Raw genomic sequence first — 20836 nt, forward strand, 5'->3', positions numbered from 1 at the left:
AGAAGTTCAGAATTTATTACTTTCTCAGTCATTGTCTCACTTTGGTCTTCAATACTTCCTGGTGTCATCCCATATTAGAGTCACAGGAAACTCAAAAAACCCTCTGAAATAAATATGGATGGCAAATAGAGGTCAGTGCACATGGCTTTCAAGTTCCAGGACTGCATCAAAATGCAAGGAGAATGTCTGATGATGGGTTAGGATGGGCTGTGAATTCAATGCCAGTCTAGGGAAAGAGGCAGTACTAACAGTAACACAGGGAATAATTTTAAATGCTTCTGAAATGTGGCTGGGCAATTAGGCTCTGTTGCCACATATACCAAATACCATCATGTGACACAATGCAGAATTATGACAGTGGAGCCCACTTCTCGCTCAAAGTCTTTCAAATTCTGTAAGTTTGTGGTATTTCTGAAAATTATCCATTCTTCTGCTCTTGTGGGCATTTCAAAGTACTTCACTTAAAAACTACAAACTGATTTTGAATGTTTTGTCTTCAAAGAAGGGTAATACAGTCATTAAAAAATATACCATAAAAATGTTCAGTACTTCAGTCTGGCAAAACACATCCTTAAAATGAGTTAACAAAATGAAGATAATCCTGTATGATGTATGTCTGAGAAATAGTTTATTTTCCCAAGTAAAAGCAATAGGAGAATTTGAGAATATTTTTGACACAGCATCAAGCTGTGCCCTCTGAATTTTGGACATTAGTGACTATTGTCCTGAATTTCATGAAATTGAAAATTCAACAGAAAAAAAATCTACCTTGTTATAAAGCTGCATTTATACAGATATATAACATTGTTATAACAAAATCCAATCAGAGTCTTGTTATATACATGTATATAGCATTGCCTAATTTATAAAATTTGGCTGAAGAGTTGCCAGCTTTACAGGCAATAAATTATTATGATCAAATGAAAACTATAAACCGAAGTAGACTTACAGTAGTAATGTGCTTAAAAAAATATGTGCATATTAATTATGATAGCAAAGGAACAGAATACTGGAAAGCAAAGTTTGTTTTAAAAATATGTATTATAATTACAGCAGGTATTATTAACTTCGTAATAACTGTAACCTTGTATAAACACCAGGAATTGCATTTACCCAAAAACCTCACAAGAAACAGACTGGGCAAAAAGAGCAATAGGTAACTGCACATCAGTGGTTTACAAGGCCTATGACAAGGAGGATGCAGAAAAAGACACTCAAGATTTATCAGGTGGGGAAGTAGGATTGGTTACATTCTGGAAAATGAAAGAAACATTCTCTTTTATCCTTTCAAGGAAAGGATCGGCAAGAGTCTGATGTTGCCCAGAGAAATGCTTCCATTGCATCAGCTGTGACATGGAAAGTGGCTTCTTTGAATGAGGCTTCCCATGGTTTTGTTCAAGCTGGCAGCTTCTAGATAGGGGAGGCTTTTCTGAGGAAGTATCTGAAAAAAATGATGCAGTAAACTAATCAGAGAAAACTAAGAAAAGTTCAGTCTGAATCAATAAGACAGCTGGTGATAACAAGCTGTTTTTTAGAAAATAGAACAGCACATATAATCGCTGAAAAAAATGATGCAGTAAACTAATCAGAGAAAACTAAGAAAAGTTCAGTCTGAATCAGTAAGACAGCTGGTGCTAACAAACAAGAGAAAATAGAACAGCACATATAATCATTCTGTACCAACAAAATCCAAACATATATCCACAGTAAGAGAGGGAAGGCTGCTTCTTGCTCAGTGACTGAGGTTATCAAAATTACCACATGCTAGCATAAAGACAAATCCTTTTACACATGGATGGGAAAGGAAATATCTTATTTGCCAACTTCCTTTCCTCTGTCTTCCTAATTCTGTGACATTTGGCCTGCTCTCATTCTTTGAGTAAATCTGAATCTAGATGTATGTTGCAGCAAAATTCACGCTAGCTTCAATTTCTTCCCAGAGGAATCACTCCAGCCAGCTAAGAATAATTTGAGTAGCTGTTTCATTGACTCAGCACACTACATCTGTACAGTCTGTACATCCAGATTATGCCAAGTTGTTCAATATATACAATACTGTATATCACAGTAAGGGAAAGACTATTCCTGTGAGATTAATTCACTTTTAAGAGAGGATCCTAAAGCCCCAAATAGCATCAGGTCACTGCAGTGCACATCACACATTGGTGGCTTTATGATTCACCTGATGCATGGGATAAATGAAGAAATAATTTTGTATGGAAAAAAATTGCATCAGTACTGTTACTGGTTTAAAACTTGCCATCAAATATTTTCACAGCAGTATTATGTGCTCGTTAGGAAAGACCAGTGACATGAGCAGCATGACTCAGACTATTCTTGGTATTTTTAAGTCTCTGAGAGCCCATAAAGACTCATAAACACAAAACTTTCCTTTTGACTGACATATGATGTTTGAAGCAGATTCAAAATATATTTTTTTACTGGCCAGAAGAAAATTTAGAATAGATGCATTTACAGATCCTGCCTTCCTGACTCCTAAAATACACTATGTTCAGGTAAAACAACAAGCTTATAGCTTTGTAGCTGAAGTGAAGGGCAGCAGAATAGCAAGCAACCCATCTGCATGATCCATGCACTGGAAATATCCTCCTCTCAAGACCCCTGTAGTTTTCTAAAGATCACCCTAGTGTGCATGGACCACAGGAGATGATGGTTGTGAGACCTGTATTATATTGTTTGGCTCCTCTTTAGTTTATCTTTTGAATCATACTTGCTAGAAATGGAGGAGACGATTCATTGGAAGTTGTTGGCTTTTCTGTACAGCAGAATCTATTCCCAGTAACCTGGAATCTGGTTCCTTGAGGCAATAATTTGACAGTCTTCTGTTCTTAGGAAAGGCAAGAGACCAGCTACTGGGGTAGCATTCTGGGGTGATCAAACTGAAGCCCATGACTCAGAACAATTTGACTAGGGAGACAATGAGCCAGCTTGTCCTCTGCTCTTTAGGAAGTCAAACCTTCCCCTCACTCTATCATTACCACGATTTAAGGCTAATAATGGCCTTCAGGCTTTTCCATGATTTACTGCCAAAAGGTTTTGCTCACTGGGAACGGGAACTACCCTTGAAAAAGTCACAGAACCCAAGTCGCCAATGTGGTGATTGAATTGATGAAAGCAAAGTATGTTCAAAGCATAAAATAAGAATTCAAGATGTTAAGACAATTGCAAGCTGCTACATCCAATTGCAAGCACCAGTGTTCATCACAGCAGCAACACAAAATTTCTCTGGATTTCTGCAATCCAGGAGCCACACATGCCTCACTGTATACCACGAAAATGTGGCCAACATTTAACTCAGAAGGTGCCTTTCCCAGACAGATCCTGTAATAGTACCTAAATGGAGTATGGTAAATTTAGAAAATCACTTATGAAGAAACAGAAGGTCTAATTTTTTCAATCATTAAAGAAAGATACAAAGATGATTTAATCAGCATATGGAGCAAAAATAAAGGAGAAAATAAAATTCTTATGGCTACAGAAGCCCTGTGGTATCAGTAGCCAAGTCCTCCTCATTTTGGGTAGAATGAGATGAGATAGAAGTACAAGTCTAACTGATTACCTGGAAACATGTAAATCATCAAGCAAAAAAGTATTGGGTTTGCACGACTTCTTTTCTTGCCCCTGTCTATTGAGAACACACACTCTTGTACCCATTTTCTGAGCTCTTTTTATTGAGGTTTCTGTGTGCATTTAGAAGACATCAGGACTGGTACCACACTATCACTCCTGTAAATAGTGTACATGGATATTTCATGCCCCAGAAGAGAAACATACCAAAGCAATAGACATTCTTTCCTTTAAGAAACTAGATGAACTACAAAAACTAAAATGGATAAGATGCAAGCATAACTTATGATCATTTATTTTTTTTAATCCTGTTTCCAACTTAAACCTATATACCTGTACACAGCAAGGTGTGAAAACAACTTTGATATGCCAAAACAGGAGACAGGTCCCTACAGAAAGGATAGATGTGATGTTTGCTACTTGCATGATAAATGAACTGGTTGTTACTGCAAGGAATTAATCTTCTTCTCCTTTCATGAAGGACTCCTATGGATTCGATAAATCAGCCAGTGTGTGGAAGATTCCATAATGAACCTCATTATTTCAATCCTCTTTTACTGAGAATCAAAGTTTTCTCCAGAGACAGACTATATATAAAGAATGGGTTCCACAGCAGTGGCCAGAGATAATGAAAAACAAACTCACTTTGATGGTCAACCTTTCCCATGCAGTCGCACTCAAGCAAGTCATGAGTAACACAGCTGGAATCTTCATGTAGAGTAAAGAGATTTTTAAGCTCCTCAACAGAAAAATGTGTGTGCTCAGATGTCTTGGAAAGGTCTACAACTGCCCCAGAAAGGTCTTGTTTGCTGATCTGTCTTTGATAAATCTTTTCTTCTATTGAACCTGTATTGAAAAGAAAAACAGATAAATTGGGATAATTTTTGACCAGTATTTACAAAGAAGTCAAATCCATTTCTTGATAACAATATACATAGGAAATGCTAAATCACTATTTTCAGCTTTTTAAGAGAAAACAAAGGCAAGTTGTTACTGCAAGGAATTAATCTTCTTCTCCTTTCATGAAGGACTCCTATGGATTCGATAAATCAGCCAGTGTGTGGAAGATTCCATAATGAACCTCATTATTTCAATCCTCTTTTACTGAGAATCAAAGTTTTCTCCAGAGACAGACTATATATAAAGAATGGGTTCCACAGCAGTGGCCAGAGATAATGAAAAACAAACTCACTTTGATGGTCAACCTTTCCCATGCAGTCGCACTCAAGCAAGTCATGAGTAACACAGCTGGAATCTTCATGTAGAGTAAAGAGATTTTTAAGCTCCTCAACAGAAAAATGTGTGTGCTCAGATGTCTTGGAAAGGTCTACAACTGCCCCAGAAAGGTCTTGTTTGCTGATCTGTCTTTGATAAATCTTTTCTTCTATTGAACCTGTATTGAAAAGAAAAACAGATAAATTGGGATAATTTTTGACCAGTATTTACAAAGAAGTCAAATCCATTTCTTCATAACAATATACATAGGAAATGCTAAATCACTTTTTTCAGCTTTTTAAGAGAAAACAAAGCAAAGGCAAATGAATCAGTGTGATGTCTCCATCTCAACTGAACTCAGAACAAATATATATTTTTAAAGAACAAATAATATATATATTTAAAGAACAAATTATTTCCAAAACCATTCCCTCTCTTTCTTTTATGGACAAAATGTCAACATCTGTCTCACTCTGGGTAAGTTGAGCACCATCTCTGACCTGTGGTTAGCAGCCTGTAGATATGGACAGCATGTTTCTGACCATCTCTCCACACTCTAGCCATTGCCTGAGGAAAGCAAGAAGATGAAGAGCATGAACAGCCTGCTATACAAGGATACTTCACTAGAGCTTGTAGCCTTCACTGACCAATTACCAGTTCTGCCCACTTGTTCAAAGAGATGTTGTCTGGATAATGCATTCCCCAATGACCCTCTGTGATTGTTTCTATAAGTTTTCTGGTATTAATTGTAAACAGTTTTGAAAATATAATTTACTTTCTGCCATTTATGCTTCACTTCCTTTCTGTACACTTAAGTAGGAAAGTAGGTGTTTCAATTATTTCCTGAAAGAAATCCCCTCTTCATATTTGTTTTCCAAGCATTAACAACTATTTAATATTTCAGGAATACTGATCATTCTTCCCTATCTCCAAAATTGGTTTTTTTTTTTTTTCCACAATACATTTTTAAAAGTGACTTTTACATTTCTATTGAAATTCTAAAAATGATTATTTGCACCTCCTTTATTTCTTAAACAAACAAAATGTAAAACTGAGTACTGCTGTAAGATCTTTTTTTTTGAAAATGAATGGGTTACACCTACATCCTCAGTACAAACACACACAACAGGTTTGCAGTCTCTGGCAACCTCTACCAATTTTGTCTGATTTACCAGACTTTTTCAAGCAACAAGACAAGTGACCACATGAGGGTACTAATTCACCCTGGGAAGATGAGCAAGGGCTTATTTCAGGTATTAAGGACACAGCATTACTCTACAATAAAAAGTTTCTTACTGACTTCATAAAAAGATTTTTTTAATTGTTATTTTTAAGGACTATTTTAACTGAAGACTCTTAAGCCAACTAAATAATCCCTTGAGGCCAAGAGTGCCTTTACAAGAATAGCACAGCACTGGCTTTCTTTTCTTTCTTTTGGCATCACTGCCATGTGATTTTCTCATTCTTGCAATTCTGATCAGAGTCTCTCCCTTTTTCTCAGGGATTGCAAATCAACAGCAACGTTTGCTATGCAATCTAATCCCATTTTACTTTTCTTTTTAGAAACACAGCAACTCTCCAGATAAAAAGACATCAAGAGACAAAGAAGATACATGACTCACTCCTCCAAAGAAACTAGAATTTATTCTTTTTATTTTTTACTGCAAGAGGGCTTCTGCTGATCCCAATATATATAATATGACAGAGAAATATTTCTTCTTTTCTTCTCAGGAAGAGTTTTCCCTCATTGTTGTACTTGTCCAGACAAAATGTGATAATTGGTAGCAGTAAGACATGTAAAGTCAGGCAATTCAAAATCAGTCAAGAATTCATTTGATGCCCATCCCAACCCACATGTACAGAGTTGCTACCAGACCTGAATATCTGTAGCTGGATTCCAGTCAATATCATACAGGATCAAATGAGATGCTCCAACCAGGTTCAGTCCCACTCCACCAGCCTTTGAACTCAGCAAAAAGATGAAAGCTGGGCTGAATTTGCTATTGAAAGTATCCACAATATGTTGTCTCTGTGAGACAGGAGTATGGCCATCAAGTCTAGTATAGGAGTATCCATAATGTTTGCATATGTCTTGTAATATATTTAATGTCTGAGTGTAATTGGATACCAACACGACTCTGTCAAACAGCAAAACAAAGTCATCAACCTAGACCTTGGTAAAATTAGAGTCCAATAACAAATCACTGAACACATCTAAGAACATAAAATTAAGGTGAAAAATTACACATCAACTCAGGGGTACTTTTACTTTCTACAATATAAAGCATTTCCAATTAATTAGAAGCACATACCAGATCTGGATGCTTTATACTTACTGTCAAGCATTCAAATGTTAAATAATTAATGTCTCCTTTTGCAACAGAATTTGGCATAATGCAGACAGCAGGCATTCAGAACCAATCACAAAGATAGATTTTTTTTTTTAAATATGTTTATACAAAATAACTGTTGTTAAGACAGCATTTGCAGAGGATGTTGTAGGAGCTAATAAATAATATACATATAAAACTCTACTTACTGAAAAAGCTGCTATGAATTTCTACAGAGAACCTCAGAAAATTCTAACAAAAAATCATAATGAAAGTCAAGTAGGACAGCAGAAATACTTTCCAACATTTTATGGCTGAAAAGAACAGGGCTGAAGACTAGTGAAAGATAGACACTGAGTTCTTTTAGAAAGCAAAATCAGTCTGATCCTTTACAGTAATGGTCCAAGCTATGTTGGTCTATTTTCTTTGAAATTTTGTCTGATTAGGTTTCAAAGGTTTGAAAATATAGCATTCCTATCCTCCCAAATATTGAGGATGATTCTACTAAGTAGACAAATATCTTTTAAATTTAAGCCATAAGTGAAAGAACAGGGCATTTTCTGCCAGATCGCATTTGGAAGTCTTTAGTAATCTAAACTAAATGCAATATATTTGATTTTTTTTAAAGTAATGATACATTTCATTATTTTTTAAAAATAATTTTGATTAAAAACAAGTTCTGAAGAACGAGACAAATAATTTCAGCAGAGAATGAAAATATTAACATTTTAGAAGTGTTTTAGAATATTTTTATTATTACACTTTACAGTTGAACTACCATGACCTGTTTGTAAAGACTTTGCAAGATTTATTTTTTTGTCAATCAATATAACATTCACAGCTTTGTCTGCACTCAAAAATAGAATATGAACTTCAGATTATGACTGGAAATGAGTCTATTTGCAATTGTATATTGCAAAAACTATTCAGTACCAACGAAAGCAGAGAAACCAAAGAAAAAGAAACATGAGCTGCACTGAATTAATGCAACAAAACTTAAAGGCATAAAGTAATGCCTCAACTCAGCAGCCCCTAAAGTACTGCTACAGAGAGATGCACATTTTACTGACACTCCTGGTTTCACTGACCTACACAAACTAAGGTCAGTGCCTTTAGATATTCAGCTGTTGCTGGTTTCAATGGATGCTAAGTATATAAACTCCAGCAACAGGCTCAACTTTCTGATTTGTGAAAAGAAAGTATCTTCATATGCCATTACATCAGTATCAAGATATCTGCTGTCACTTCCCACTACTGAATTACAGTGTGGCCTATTCAAACATCACTTGAAATAAAAGTTAAAAACTTTTGGAACAGTTGGGCTTTAAGGCATTAGTCCATAAAAAATTATCCTGGGACACCAGGTCATGTGAGATTCCCACAAATCAGCAATTGCACAGAAATTAATCATGTGCATCTTATCACCCCGTGACAACCAGAAGTTTTCCTGCAAGTCATGGCATTTACCACAGGGGAAATAAGTGGTTGCTGGGCAAGTTCATCTGTTGAGAATGGTTGCCCTGAACTTCAAAAAGGCAGCAAGCAGCAAGCAGTTAAGCATGATTAAAGAGGAAATAACTTATAATGTAGTAATGAAAATATTTCAGTGCAATTTCATAGATTAATACATCTCATGAAGATATAAAGAACTGGAAAGCCTCTGCAAGTACAGGGTGCAGCACAAAGTTTGCTACAGCCTATCTTACTTGCTTTACAGTGTAAAAAATACAAGTATCATTACCTGGAAAAAATATGAAGAGCAACTTTAAAAATTATGTCAGCTGCAAATTCTAATTTCACAATTTAACAAGAAAGCCAAGGCTACAATGTTTAAATTAATTTGGCACCCCTGCAAACAGCTGCAATACCTTTATTTTGAATGTTATACTCCCATGCATTTGAAAAGAAAATCAATATCTAGAAGGTCACTCCCATTACCTCCCTTCTACCTTTCTTTCACACTTGCCTTTCAGAAGAGTTGAGCTCATGGATTGCTGCCAACAACTTCACCAGCACCTGCAATTTTCCTGAATCAGTTTCACAGAAAGTGTCTGAAGTATAATCTTGTGGGAAGACATCTATTACACCTTCATAGAGGCTGGACTCATCATATTCCTCAGACATAGGATCACAGCTTTTTTCCTGTTGAAAATAAAAGGATTAAAATTCCATATCCTCTCTAACATATATTTTTTAAGATTGCTATCTTTTTATCACAAAGACAAAAGGAGGCATAAAAAGGTGCCACAAAGCAATGTAGTATGTGAGCATGAGCATGACAGACTCCTAACACAGGATTGAAAGCAAAGTTTTAAAATACTTAGAGTGTTTAGTTTACATTCTCTAATCTAAGACATTGTTTGCAGCTAAGTAGAAAGTTGAAATACTTAAAACTGAAAAATGTGTACAACTTCTCCACTTAACCACACAAATGTATTTCCACAGTAAAAATATGTCTTAAATTTGGGAGTGAGGAGCAAATTAATACATTTGTTTGAGTTTTCTAAATCCCATAATATCTTATTATGAAACTTCCCAATCATTCACTCTGTTTATGAAAATACTGTCATTAAGATTCAGTTATACTACAAGAAATGAAGAAAAGCTGGTAAGCAAAACCAATAAAATAGAAGAAATAAATGTAATATTTTGCTGTACTTAGAAAACCAGTGTTTCACAGGGAGGAAAAGGCCAAACCACTCAAATGCCAAAACCACAATGGCAAGAAATGATTTGCACATACAGTCCTCTCCATCCCTGTATTTAATAAAGGCTTGTGTTTTTGCATATGGAAGGTTTCTAATGCTTATACTATAGATAATGTAAAGACAATGAACTTTACGTGGCAGCATTGAAAGCTACAGGGATACTGCACTGTGATATTCCACCAAAGTCATAAAGCATATCTTTTAAGAAAGATTTATATTTCCACCCCCCTTACTTGGACTTCAGCTAGTGTTAGAAGATAGAAGTTACTATTACCAAGTTACTATTACCAAGTTCCAAGTTATCATACTATTTGCCTATAGGAATAAGAACATTTCTTTATGTACAATCCCAGGAGAAGTAGTGATGGAGACATCTAGTACCAGTGACATGTTGAGCCTGCAGCTCCCAGTGTCATTAAGCTTGGAAAAGTGAAAATATCATGTGGACAGGGAGGTTTCAGAGAAACCAGCAGACATACTAGTAATGCTAGTACATACGAGTAATCTAGACTAGTGATCTCTTGTTAACAGTGCTCTTTGTAAAATTCACATTTATGTGTACTTTTACAAACATTCAGAGACAAGGTTCAGATAGAAAATACATTAAGAAAGAGAAAACAGCACAAGGCAATAGGAAACTGGTGAGATCCCTTTCCTCAGTGCATTCAGATTTCCTAACACTTGTGCCTTTGAAAGCAGACTTACTAGAGCAAGCTGTATGTGAGAGTATGGAAATTAGCTTAAGCATCATGCACATGGATAACACAGTTTTAGTCACCTGTGTCTGCTGAAATGACTAATTGCAAGCACACACCCCCATGCACATAGATACCTAAATAGATAAATAGATAAAACTATAACCTTTATAGCTTTAAACAGAAGACATGGATGATTGCAAAGTTTTTTCAGAGCTCCTATACATATCAGGTGGGGACTATTTTCCAGCCTGCCTTGCAGACACGATGTAATAACACGAGAACTAAGCAGTTTTCGATACAATTCAAGCTGCAGCGGTGTTGGTCGGCAGAAGATTATGCTCTCCTTTTTGGGGGGCAGAAATTTGTTTATAACCTCCTGTGTTCTTCTTAGAATAAAGAGTCCAGTGAGGCGTGTGAGTTCTGCTGCTCTTTTTTCTCCCAATTCCTTTTCCTCCTAAAATAATAAAGCACAAATAAATTATAATCTTGCATTTCATCAGAACAATGTTCTGTATGATTTTAATTAGGTATTTAAATAACCTTTTAAAAGTATGATACCACTTTCTGACATGGAACTGTAATGACCAATTCTTCTCCAATTAGTACCACTGCATTAGTTCTATATCTGGTTTCTAAAATCTTAAACAAAGGAAAATAATATCCCAGATGACATCCGAGGCCTGAATTATATCCTAGAATTTCTCGAGCCTTGCAGTGCTGTGGAGAAGCTAAGAATGAATAAAGTATCATCACGTGGCCATGCACATGGCCTTTTGGGGAATGCAGGTGTTGGAAGCACAGTTGTTGCCTGATAATTAATAGGCAGCTGAAATGAGGTGATTTTTACATGTGTGTTTTCCTTCTGCTCCCTTTGGAAAACAAGTGACTATATGTCAAAGAGGAAGGTGAAAAGCTTCAGCTACTATTAGTAGTCCCGAGTTTCACTTTGCTCCATAGAATGCAAATTTCACTTTACTATGAATTTTCTTCTATAACTGAATTTTTAAACCAAATACCTCTGTTGCTGAAGGTTCTCTAGATCTGACAATTGGTTCCTCATATATCTTTCTATACGTGGATAAAGAACCGAGTATTCCTGGATTCACAAACTCTATTAATGCATAAAATTCTTGCAAGTCATTTTGGATTGGAGTACCTTGAAAGAGAAAAAAAATAATTCTGCAATTGGTTATTTTTTCTTTAAACTGATGGAAGTACATTGAATGCAGGGGTTAATATTGACAATGTACCTTGAAAACAGATGTTTTATTTCAATGTGAATTACTCAGAGTCCTGAATTGCTCTAAAATTTTGCCATGAATAACAAGATATCATACTCCTAACTAAACAGACTGCAGATATAATTGTTCTGACAAAGGAATTTAAAAAGTTCCAAATCAATTTATTAAATAACTACAAAGGAAAACACTGAGTGTACGCAGAGTCCCAATTCTCTTACAGAAGATCTAAGTCTCCTTGCTTGCCCCTGAAGACTGACATATTTTGCCTTTATGTAAAAAAAAATTGGAAATAACCCGTTTTTACAACACCTGAGATTTCTTCATTTAATACTCATTGCCAAAATTCCAACTGATCTCATGCTTTCCTTTTACCCCAACCTAGCACTATCAACATAAAAATATACTAAAAGTACCTATAGATACTAACCAGTAAGGATAATTCTCCTCTCACAAGACAGACTACTAAGGGCTGTAGTTGTCTTAATAGTGCTATTTTTCAGACGATGTCCTTCATCACAGATTAGGAGGTTAAATTCCACAGCCTGAATTTGATCCAAAGATCGCAACAGCATCTCATAACTGATTATCATAACAGAATAAAGTGGAGAACCCATAAATTCTTCTACTTTGTGGTCCTGCAGGCATAAAGGAGAATGCATCATATAACTATTTCATTGAAGATCACATGCTTAAAAATCATCACATTCCTTAAAAATCCAGTAACTACACAAATTTCTTCTCACATGACACCAGATATTTACTATCCCCTTCATGACTTGGGATTATTGATTCTTTCCTAATTTGTGAAAGTGATCTGATACAGCAATTTAGAATTTTACCACCTCATTAAAAGAAAATTTATTATTCTTTTAAGCCTTTAAATCCTCTGAGACACATTACCATGAAGGTGAAAAGCACAGAGTTCCTGTAATAGCTTCCCACTGCTAGCATTTGGGTAAGCTTCAAATGAATAATTAAAGCCAAGATAATGAAGGGCCACAGGTAGCTCCTTGTACATTCACTTTGGATCTCAGCCTGGTAATGTCCAGTAGGAAGTTACCACAGTCTACCAGAATTCCCTTTGTAGATTATTATATTATATTATATTGGTATTATTTAACCTATTGAATTGGTTCTAGGCCTCAGGATATAGAAGAGTAAAGTTCAGCCTGCTTGGAGCTCAGGTGGGAGGGATTCTGCAGGGAGCTTTCATGGAGGCAAAAGCTACTCCCAAATGCTGGGAGTTTTTCATGGTTGCTCTTCTGGAAGCATGAAAATAGTTCCTCCCCTTTAAAAAAAGGGAAACAGGTGGAGCAAGAAACCCCTTGGCTTAACTGTAAGCTTCTGAGTCAAAATCAAAAGCAAAGTGCGCCAGCGATGAAATGTGGATAAATACCTGTTGAGATCTACAAGGGCAGTGCCAGAGCCTGCAGAGATGCAGACAGAAAAGCAAAAGCTCAGCTAGAAATTAATTTAGCCAGAGATGTTGAAAACTGCAAGCAACAGTTCTTTAGGTACGTACAAAAGAAGCAGAAAAGGAAAGGAAAATATTGGCTCACCAATAAACAGGTGAGGTGAATTAGTCACAGCACCTTTTTCACCTCTGTCTTCACCAGCACTGCTGGGTCCCCAGCCCTCAGGAACAAAGATCCAGGCTAATTACAGACCCACCAGGGTCAGTGAAGGAAGGGTGGGGATGAGCTCTTACAGGAGCTTGACCCCTATGGATTAATGGGCCCTGGCACTGCCCAGGAGTCTTAAGAGAGCTGACTGACATCATTGCAAGGACAATGCATAACTTTGGAGAAGTCAATGGAGAGCAGGGGATGTCCCAGAGGACTGGAAGGATATCCCCATCTACAAGTAGAGTTTAAAGGAAGAACTTTTAAGTTATGGAACAAATCTTCATGGGAGCTATCACACATCAGATGAAGCAAGGGATTGGGAAAAGCCAACACGAACTCACCAAGGACAAACTGAGGACAAACCTGGTCACCCTCTGTGACAAAAGTAAGCTGTTTGGTTGATGTGGGCTGGGTGGTGGACATTGCCTCCTGGATTTCCCCAAGGCTTTCAGTAAGGTTTCCCACAGCCTCCCTCTGGAGAAGCAGATGGGCTGTGGTGTGGATGAGTGCTCCATGTAGTGGTAGGAACTGGCTGAGAGGCAGTGCCCAGAGGGTGCTGGTGAATGGCTCCTCTTCAAATGGGCAGCGTGGCATGAGTAGGGTCATCCCTGGGATTGGTGTCAGGCCCAGCGCTGTTTAATATCCTCATAAAGTGATCAGGAAGATGGGATCAAGTGTACCACGATGAAGTTTCCCAATGATACCAAACTGAGTGGGAAAGTGGACACTTTGGAAGAGAGAGCCACCTTGCAGGAAGATTTGGATAGGCTGGAGAGTGGCTAACAAGAATGTGATGAAGTCCAGCAAGGGCAACCATCAGGGCAACCATCCCAGGTCTTGCACCTGGGAAAACATAACCCAGGTGTGCAGCATGGGCTGGCATCTACCCAGCTGGGGAACATCTCTGTGGAAAGGGATCTGGGGATCCAGGTGGACAATCAGATCAACAGTGCTGTGCTGGCACAGAAAACCAGCGGGGTGCCGGGCTGCATCCACAAGGGCATCACCAGCAGACACCCAGAAGTCATTGTCCCACTCTGCTCAGTGCTCATCAGGCCACACTGTCTGCAGTTTTGGTCCCTGCTGTGCAGAAAAGATGTGGACCGGCTGGAGAAAGTCCAGAGAAGAGCCACAGACTGGAAAGGCTATGACAGGGGAAAAGGCTGAGAGAACTGAGTTTGTTCAGCCTTGAGAAAAGAAGGTTTAGGGGAGACCTTACCACCATGTTCCACTATTTAAAGTGAAGACAGAGACTCCCTTTTTACAAGAAGTCACATGGAAAAGATAAGGGATAATGGGTACAAGGTTACTCCTGAGGAAGTTCCAATTGCGCATGAGGAAAATGTTTCACAATGGCAATCACCAGCCATTGGAATAATCTCCGCAGGGGAGTGGTGGAGATTTGTCCAGACAGGATGCTGGGCCATCTTGTCCAGACAGTGCTTTTGCCAAGAAAGGTTGGACTGCATGATCCTTGAGGTCCATTTCAATAGGATATTTCATGATTATTCTGTAATTAACCTTGTTACTAGCCCCTAACATTGATGGGTTCGCCAACAGGTAAGGTCACCCTGGGATTCAGAAAATAAAGAGTCTATAACCTGCCCCAGAAAACATGTCTGTCTACTGGTCAATTTCTAATCCCTGTATTACTGGTCAAAAAATGACTGCAACCATTTCCTCTCTTATATACCACTCAAGCCCTTTTCCTTCAAGAAACACCAAGAATTTTCCTGTCTGTTGAAGAAAATGCACACACTAAATAGTCACTGTAATGGGACAGAGAGCTTCCTTCAAAAAAGAAACAGTTATATTTTTGTGCAGACCTGTAAATATACTATGATTGTCTACTTGTCTTGCAATTATGCATAAAACTGGAAAAATCTACTGTGGACATGTCCCTTACCTTTCCACTTGGTTCCAGATGCTGATTTCCTGAATGCTTCTTCCTATGTCCTAACGGTGTTCACTAACTAAGCAGGCAATGGGTGCAGCTGACAAGCTGCAACCTCTTTAATTGTGAAAGCAAATCAGTCTAGAGCCTTAGAAGGTATTTTTATTTCCAAACAAGATCAGTTACCAAACACAGACAACTAAGTCTGAAGCCAGATGGCGTAATACATTGTAAAAGCAGCACAACTTAATTATCACAATCTTTAGAGCCTCCTAGCAGGTGATTCAGACGCATCCATGGGATGAATCCAGCACATTAATCTCACAAAGTATCATGCAGCAGCTCAGTCCCCCACATGCTGTTCACAATGGGGCCCAGCACATCAGAGGAAACAAGGAGTACTAAGGACCAGGTAACAAGGACATGCATATTTCTCCAGGTGTTTGGGACTGGACTTCAGTTTCCCTGTTGTTTCCAGGACTGTAGTTAATGGCCTGTTTTCTTGTTGTATTTTTACTGCCATTTTCAAAACAGGAGCAGAAAATTTCCCAACATAGGAACAGAGACACAGAGGAGCCCTGCAGGGAAGACCCAATGTTGTCCTACCCCAGTATACAGGCTCCACACTGCAGCCTTGAAGACAGAGGCAATGCCTCTCTGAACTTCTCCTGGCATGGTCAAGCATCAGAAGATGCCCAGGGTTCAGAAACCATTTTCTTTTTGTACGCTTTCAGGCTGTGAGCTGAGATGGGGAAAGTGCTGAGGCACTGGGGAACAGCCACCAACATCCCCCCCTGGAAAAATATCAAGTGCACAGGAGAGTTTGAACTCCTCTAAAAAAGGAGACCCCCCATTACAAGCTTCCTGAAGTAAAACATAATGTATTTCCTACTGTATGTAACAACAGCAGTGGTTGAAGGATGAAAGATTAAAATAAATTTACAAGCTAATTTCAAATAATTAATTCATATTCTTAACTGGCTCCAAGATATGTCTACATTATAGCCTCCATTTTAGCAATTATCCAAAGTGACTTGACAGATTTAAGTGAGTTGCCTGGAGCCACATATGGAGCAATTATCAATCAGTATTAGAGGTCCATAATGTCCCAGACTTCCTCTTTGAACAGACCTTTCTTTGCACTAGCTCAAATCCAATGTAGTTAGTAAAGTGTAAATTCAAAAATGCTGAATCATAAAGCAATGTAGACCTGTAATTAATTATTTTTCCAGATATTTTGACTTAAAAACCAAATCAAAACAACTCCAGTAGCAAGTTATACTCTGCAGACAGATAAAGGAATTATTCTCTCAAACAAATTGCAAATGCTTAAAATAGGAATTAACAAGACCTAATAGCAACCTTTGCAAGGATGCCTTCATTTTAAAAGCAATGTTCTCTACATGGCATTTGCATATTAACATAATTAAACTGTAATCACATTTCAAAAGCAGGTAATACCCTAGTGTTTTAAAAAGTCTATTACTGAAGGGTTAGGATCAGTTTGTGTCATTTCAGTGTGAAAGTGAGGAAAACATTTTAAAAAATCTACCAGTTCTTTGAATGCATTCCTTATAGGCAAGAACAGAAGAAAATGCTTGAGACAAGCTCTTTCTTTTAAGTTTTACTGGAGAAATAACAGTATGGTAATTGCTGTTTTTCCAGAGAAGATAGACAGTAAATTATTTTGAAATACCTTATTATACACCAGGCAAGTCATATTGTGTCTTCCTTTTGCATGACAGTGTATTCTGTGGTATTTGGGAACACATTTGTTAAAGCTGCTGAGTGTCCCCAGTCAAATAGGTCCAATGAGTAACATTTTTAAAGTTATTTAAATTTAAAGAAAATGAAAGCTACTGTCATTTTGGGGCACAGCAACTGTCATCAAATTCAGGCTTTCTCCTCCCAACATTATTTATAAAAACTGCAAGAAAACGTTAGCCTTTTAGGTTAAAATGTTGCCATATTATATTTTGCCTTGTATCCATTTCTTTTAGGAAATTTCATACCTCCCATCCCAGCCTATATTATATTACAGTTCCAGACAAGTCAGTTTGCTTCATTTCCACAACCTGAAACAAGTTACTAAGAAAAACAAATGATGCACAATGCACCTATTACACATGCATTGTCTTCAGTGGAAGATCAGCAATTTCAAGAGTTTGCCAATAATGAGTCAAATTTAAAGAAATAATTATTGTTACAAAATTGTGTCCAGTCTACCAAGAAGTAAACTTCCATTGAAAACTCCTGTTTCATCTGAAATATTCATTCTTCCATTAAGGATAATAGAAGAAACTAAAGACAAATCTGGCTGGTGTAAGAATTGGATAACCTTTAGAATGAAGTGCTATTTGCTTCATCAGTCTACCTGTATGAAATTATTAGCTTAAGAAATAATTTTGGAAGATAAGTATCTTCATCTTTCTTGCAAGCACCAGTGGAGGTACTACAAGCTCTCCACTTCCCTGGAACTTGTGAATGTTAATACCAGCAGGAACAGCTTCACTACAGGAGGGGACAGGGATCAGCATCATCCTGCTTCTTAATAAGATTTGTATTTGTCTGCATTCTTCTAGAGACGAGAGATAGTCTCATTACCTAACACTAAGACTCTAGGCTTGGTAAACTCTTGAGACTTTAAATCATCCCCACAGAGATCTAACTCTTGACTGTGACAGTAAATGCATTTTCAGTCTGAAGTACCCCAAAACAGGCAGCCAAAACAAATTAGAAGTTTTCAGTACAGAACAAAAGCAACTACCACAGAAACAGAGTGCAAGGCGATGCTTTGGTATGTAAGCAGGGAAGGTGTGCACTTTGATACATAACAGAAAACTCCTTAAACTGAAGAGGCACAGGGAGAAGCATGTCACCTTTTACAGCTTCAAAGGTGAAACCAGAAGAAAGGTGAGACAGACACATGCTACATGTGGGCTTGGGTTATGACGTAATGACCTGGTGACTGACAGCAAAATACCGATAGGGACAATTATCTGAAGAAGAAATAAAGTATTACAAATAAATATTAACAGAGAATTACTAGGCTTGGTCTCTAGTTAAAAAAAAAAAACCAAAAAAAAAAAAACCAAAAAAAAAAAAAAACCACAAAAGGAAGGGGAAAAAACCTCATAATTCCTATATTCTGAGCCAATAATGACCTAATCCCCTTTTGGAAATAAGTCTTACCTGATCAACTGTAAAGACTTTGATCCTTTCACTTCCCAGCCATTTCTGAAATTCTTTTTTCCAGTTTTTCACCAGACTCCCAGGGGTGACTACCAGTGCTCGCTTGAGTACAGGTTTGCATCCATAGGGCCCTTGACGCAGGAGAGTCCAGACAAGTGCAATGCACTGCAGGGTTTTTCCTAAGCCCATCTCATCTGCCAGAATAGCTCCAAATCTGCCACTAACTCTGTAAGAGGTAATGAGGTGCTGGTATCATTTTAAAAGACATATCTATAACTATCCGCAGCTGCTTTAGGGATTTGCTTCTGTGCTTGTTTTCTGAAGTATAAAGAACCTATGTATACTTATTATGTCTCCTGTAGGTTTTTATTCAGTTGTACTAGGAGATCTTAGAATGAAAATTCTTATTTTCTACAGTAACTCATTAGTCCTCTAAAACAAAAGTTTCAATCTGCCTTTAGAGCTAGAATTATCCAATAACTTAAGGAATCTATGACTTGGGAAAACACTTTTGAAAACAATGGAGTGTTTTTTTTAACAGGTTGAAATAACATCTTTTTTATTCTAAATGCCAGAATTACAAATTACATTAATAATTTTGAATTATATGAAGTATAAATCCCAGAAAGCAGTGTTTTTCAGCATGGCTTTAATGATATCTGTGTTTACAAAATTTGGTATGTAGAAATGACAGGCCTTTTGGTGCTCTAGCTTCTCATGACATCTAGCAAAATCATGGCAAGTGTGATGCTACATTTAGGTCAGGAAAAACTTGTGCAGCTGCTTTTGGGAGAAAATTACTAATATTAATTAACGGAATAATTGCTCAACACTTCCCAAGATGTCACATTTCAAACATGGGCAGGAAAATATTATAGGTATTAAAAGCCAAAAGGATAATTATTACCTTACCTCATTCCCATTACACATTCATACAGAAATAGAATTCCTTCTTTCTGATGTGGGCGGAGATTACTTGCAATGTAAGGATCTACAACTACATCCACCACAGGTAAACCAGCCTTATTGAACATCCACCGATGACTTGCATTTGGTCGTGGCATAACCAGAGAATCTTCAAGTTCAAAACATAATCAAGCATTACTTTCATTCTGTTAGCAAAACCTATTAAAGTCAATGATCTAATAACTATTAAAATACTGTATATTACATTGACCATTCTCAGACTGAAAATGCATTTATAAGTACCTAGATTGCCTTCTACATAAAAATATTCTTTTAAAGAGGTTTTCCAACTAGTTTGTGTTTTTCTCAAAGGTAAAGGTGATAAAGTGAGAAATATGATGGTTTTTTTCTGATGAGGTGAAACTGCCTACCTAGTAAAAGTTGTTTGATGACTTTGAATTAATAGAGTCAAATTAGAAGTTCCAAAATACTTCTGAATTGAAAATCTAAGAAAAACACCATAAACAATGACCTACATAAAATCTAAATACTCTAAATAGTTCATTTCAAGGGGACATTCTTGCAGTAGCCCAGAAAGACTTCTCTGCCCAAGAAACAGAGATAAAAGCCACTGATTTGCTAATAAGGGAGGATTGAGTGTGAGCTGACAAAGACTGCCACAGTGCACGAATAAAAGAAGTTGATGTGTTTGAAGACATACAGAGGCAAAGAGAGAATGAAGTATTGAGCAACATCTGAACAACAGTTTTGCTTGCCATAATCTGTTTACAAACATTATGATTTTGCTAGACAATGTCCATACTTGGGTTGCTTCTGCTGCTGCTACTCACCCTCACTGAAAAACTGAATTGTCAGAGGACAGAATGAGAAAGCAATTTATGGCTTCTGGTATTTTTATGTCACTAGAATAAATCTATACTGATAATTTATTCATGGGAATAGGTTGGTTGAAGGCTTATATCAGTCAGGGAGATTTTGTTTCCTAGTGACAAAAGGCTGAGTTCTGATGGATTAAAACAAATTGCCTGTGTATATATTTAAAAGCCAGTGGTGACAAAAAGATAACTTTTCTGACAAAAATGTGCATGAAAATGAGGAAGAAACAAGGCTTGGATAAACACTGGACTAAAAGCTTAGAAAATCTATATGGAAGTCATAGCTTTACAGCTTTGTCACCGCACTCTGCTCTGCTGGCTTTCCATCCTGTAGAAGCTACATTTTAATCAACTATAATCATAAGACTTCATGATGAAGTGAAAACCTCTGACTGTTCCAATATCAAGGTCTTGTAAAGTATCTCAGCAGCTTCTGAAAGGGGTTATGCAATCAGGCATTAAATAACGTGATTCTCCTAAGCAAACCTAAAGACTGAGAGAGTCCAACCTACTGATGTGTTAAGAGCTCACAAAATATGATAC

The 20836-nt window shown here is 37.2% G+C and overlaps 1 protein-coding gene across 1 annotated transcript in view; it reads right to left on the minus strand.

The window, feature by feature from the left end:
* Window positions 1–785: 785 nt before the first annotated feature.
* Window positions 786–20836, minus strand: part of RAD54B (RAD54 homolog B) — a 63675-nt gene continuing 43624 nt past the window's right edge. The window contains exons 6-15 of the mRNA XM_041412987.1: window positions 19404–19566; window positions 18492–18717; window positions 12208–12415; window positions 11556–11695; window positions 10703–10993; window positions 9100–9275; window positions 6680–6941; window positions 5304–5370; window positions 4781–4981; window positions 786–1441 (exon numbers count right to left, since the gene is read on the minus strand). Of these exons, the coding sequence (XP_041268921.1) occupies window positions 1215–1441; window positions 4781–4981; window positions 5304–5370; window positions 6680–6941; window positions 9100–9275; window positions 10703–10993; window positions 11556–11695; window positions 12208–12415; window positions 18492–18717; window positions 19404–19566 (1961 nt within the window). The 3' untranslated portion in view covers window positions 786–1214. The remainder of the gene's footprint in view (window positions 1442–4780; window positions 4982–5303; window positions 5371–6679; window positions 6942–9099; window positions 9276–10702; window positions 10994–11555; window positions 11696–12207; window positions 12416–18491; window positions 18718–19403; window positions 19567–20836) is intronic.

This window comes from Onychostruthus taczanowskii, unplaced genomic scaffold (genome assembly GCF_017590055.1).
Source record: "Onychostruthus taczanowskii isolate IOZ18803 unplaced genomic scaffold, ASM1759005v1 scaffold4, whole genome shotgun sequence".
Lineage (NCBI taxonomy): Eukaryota > Metazoa > Chordata > Aves > Passeriformes > Passeridae > Onychostruthus > Onychostruthus taczanowskii.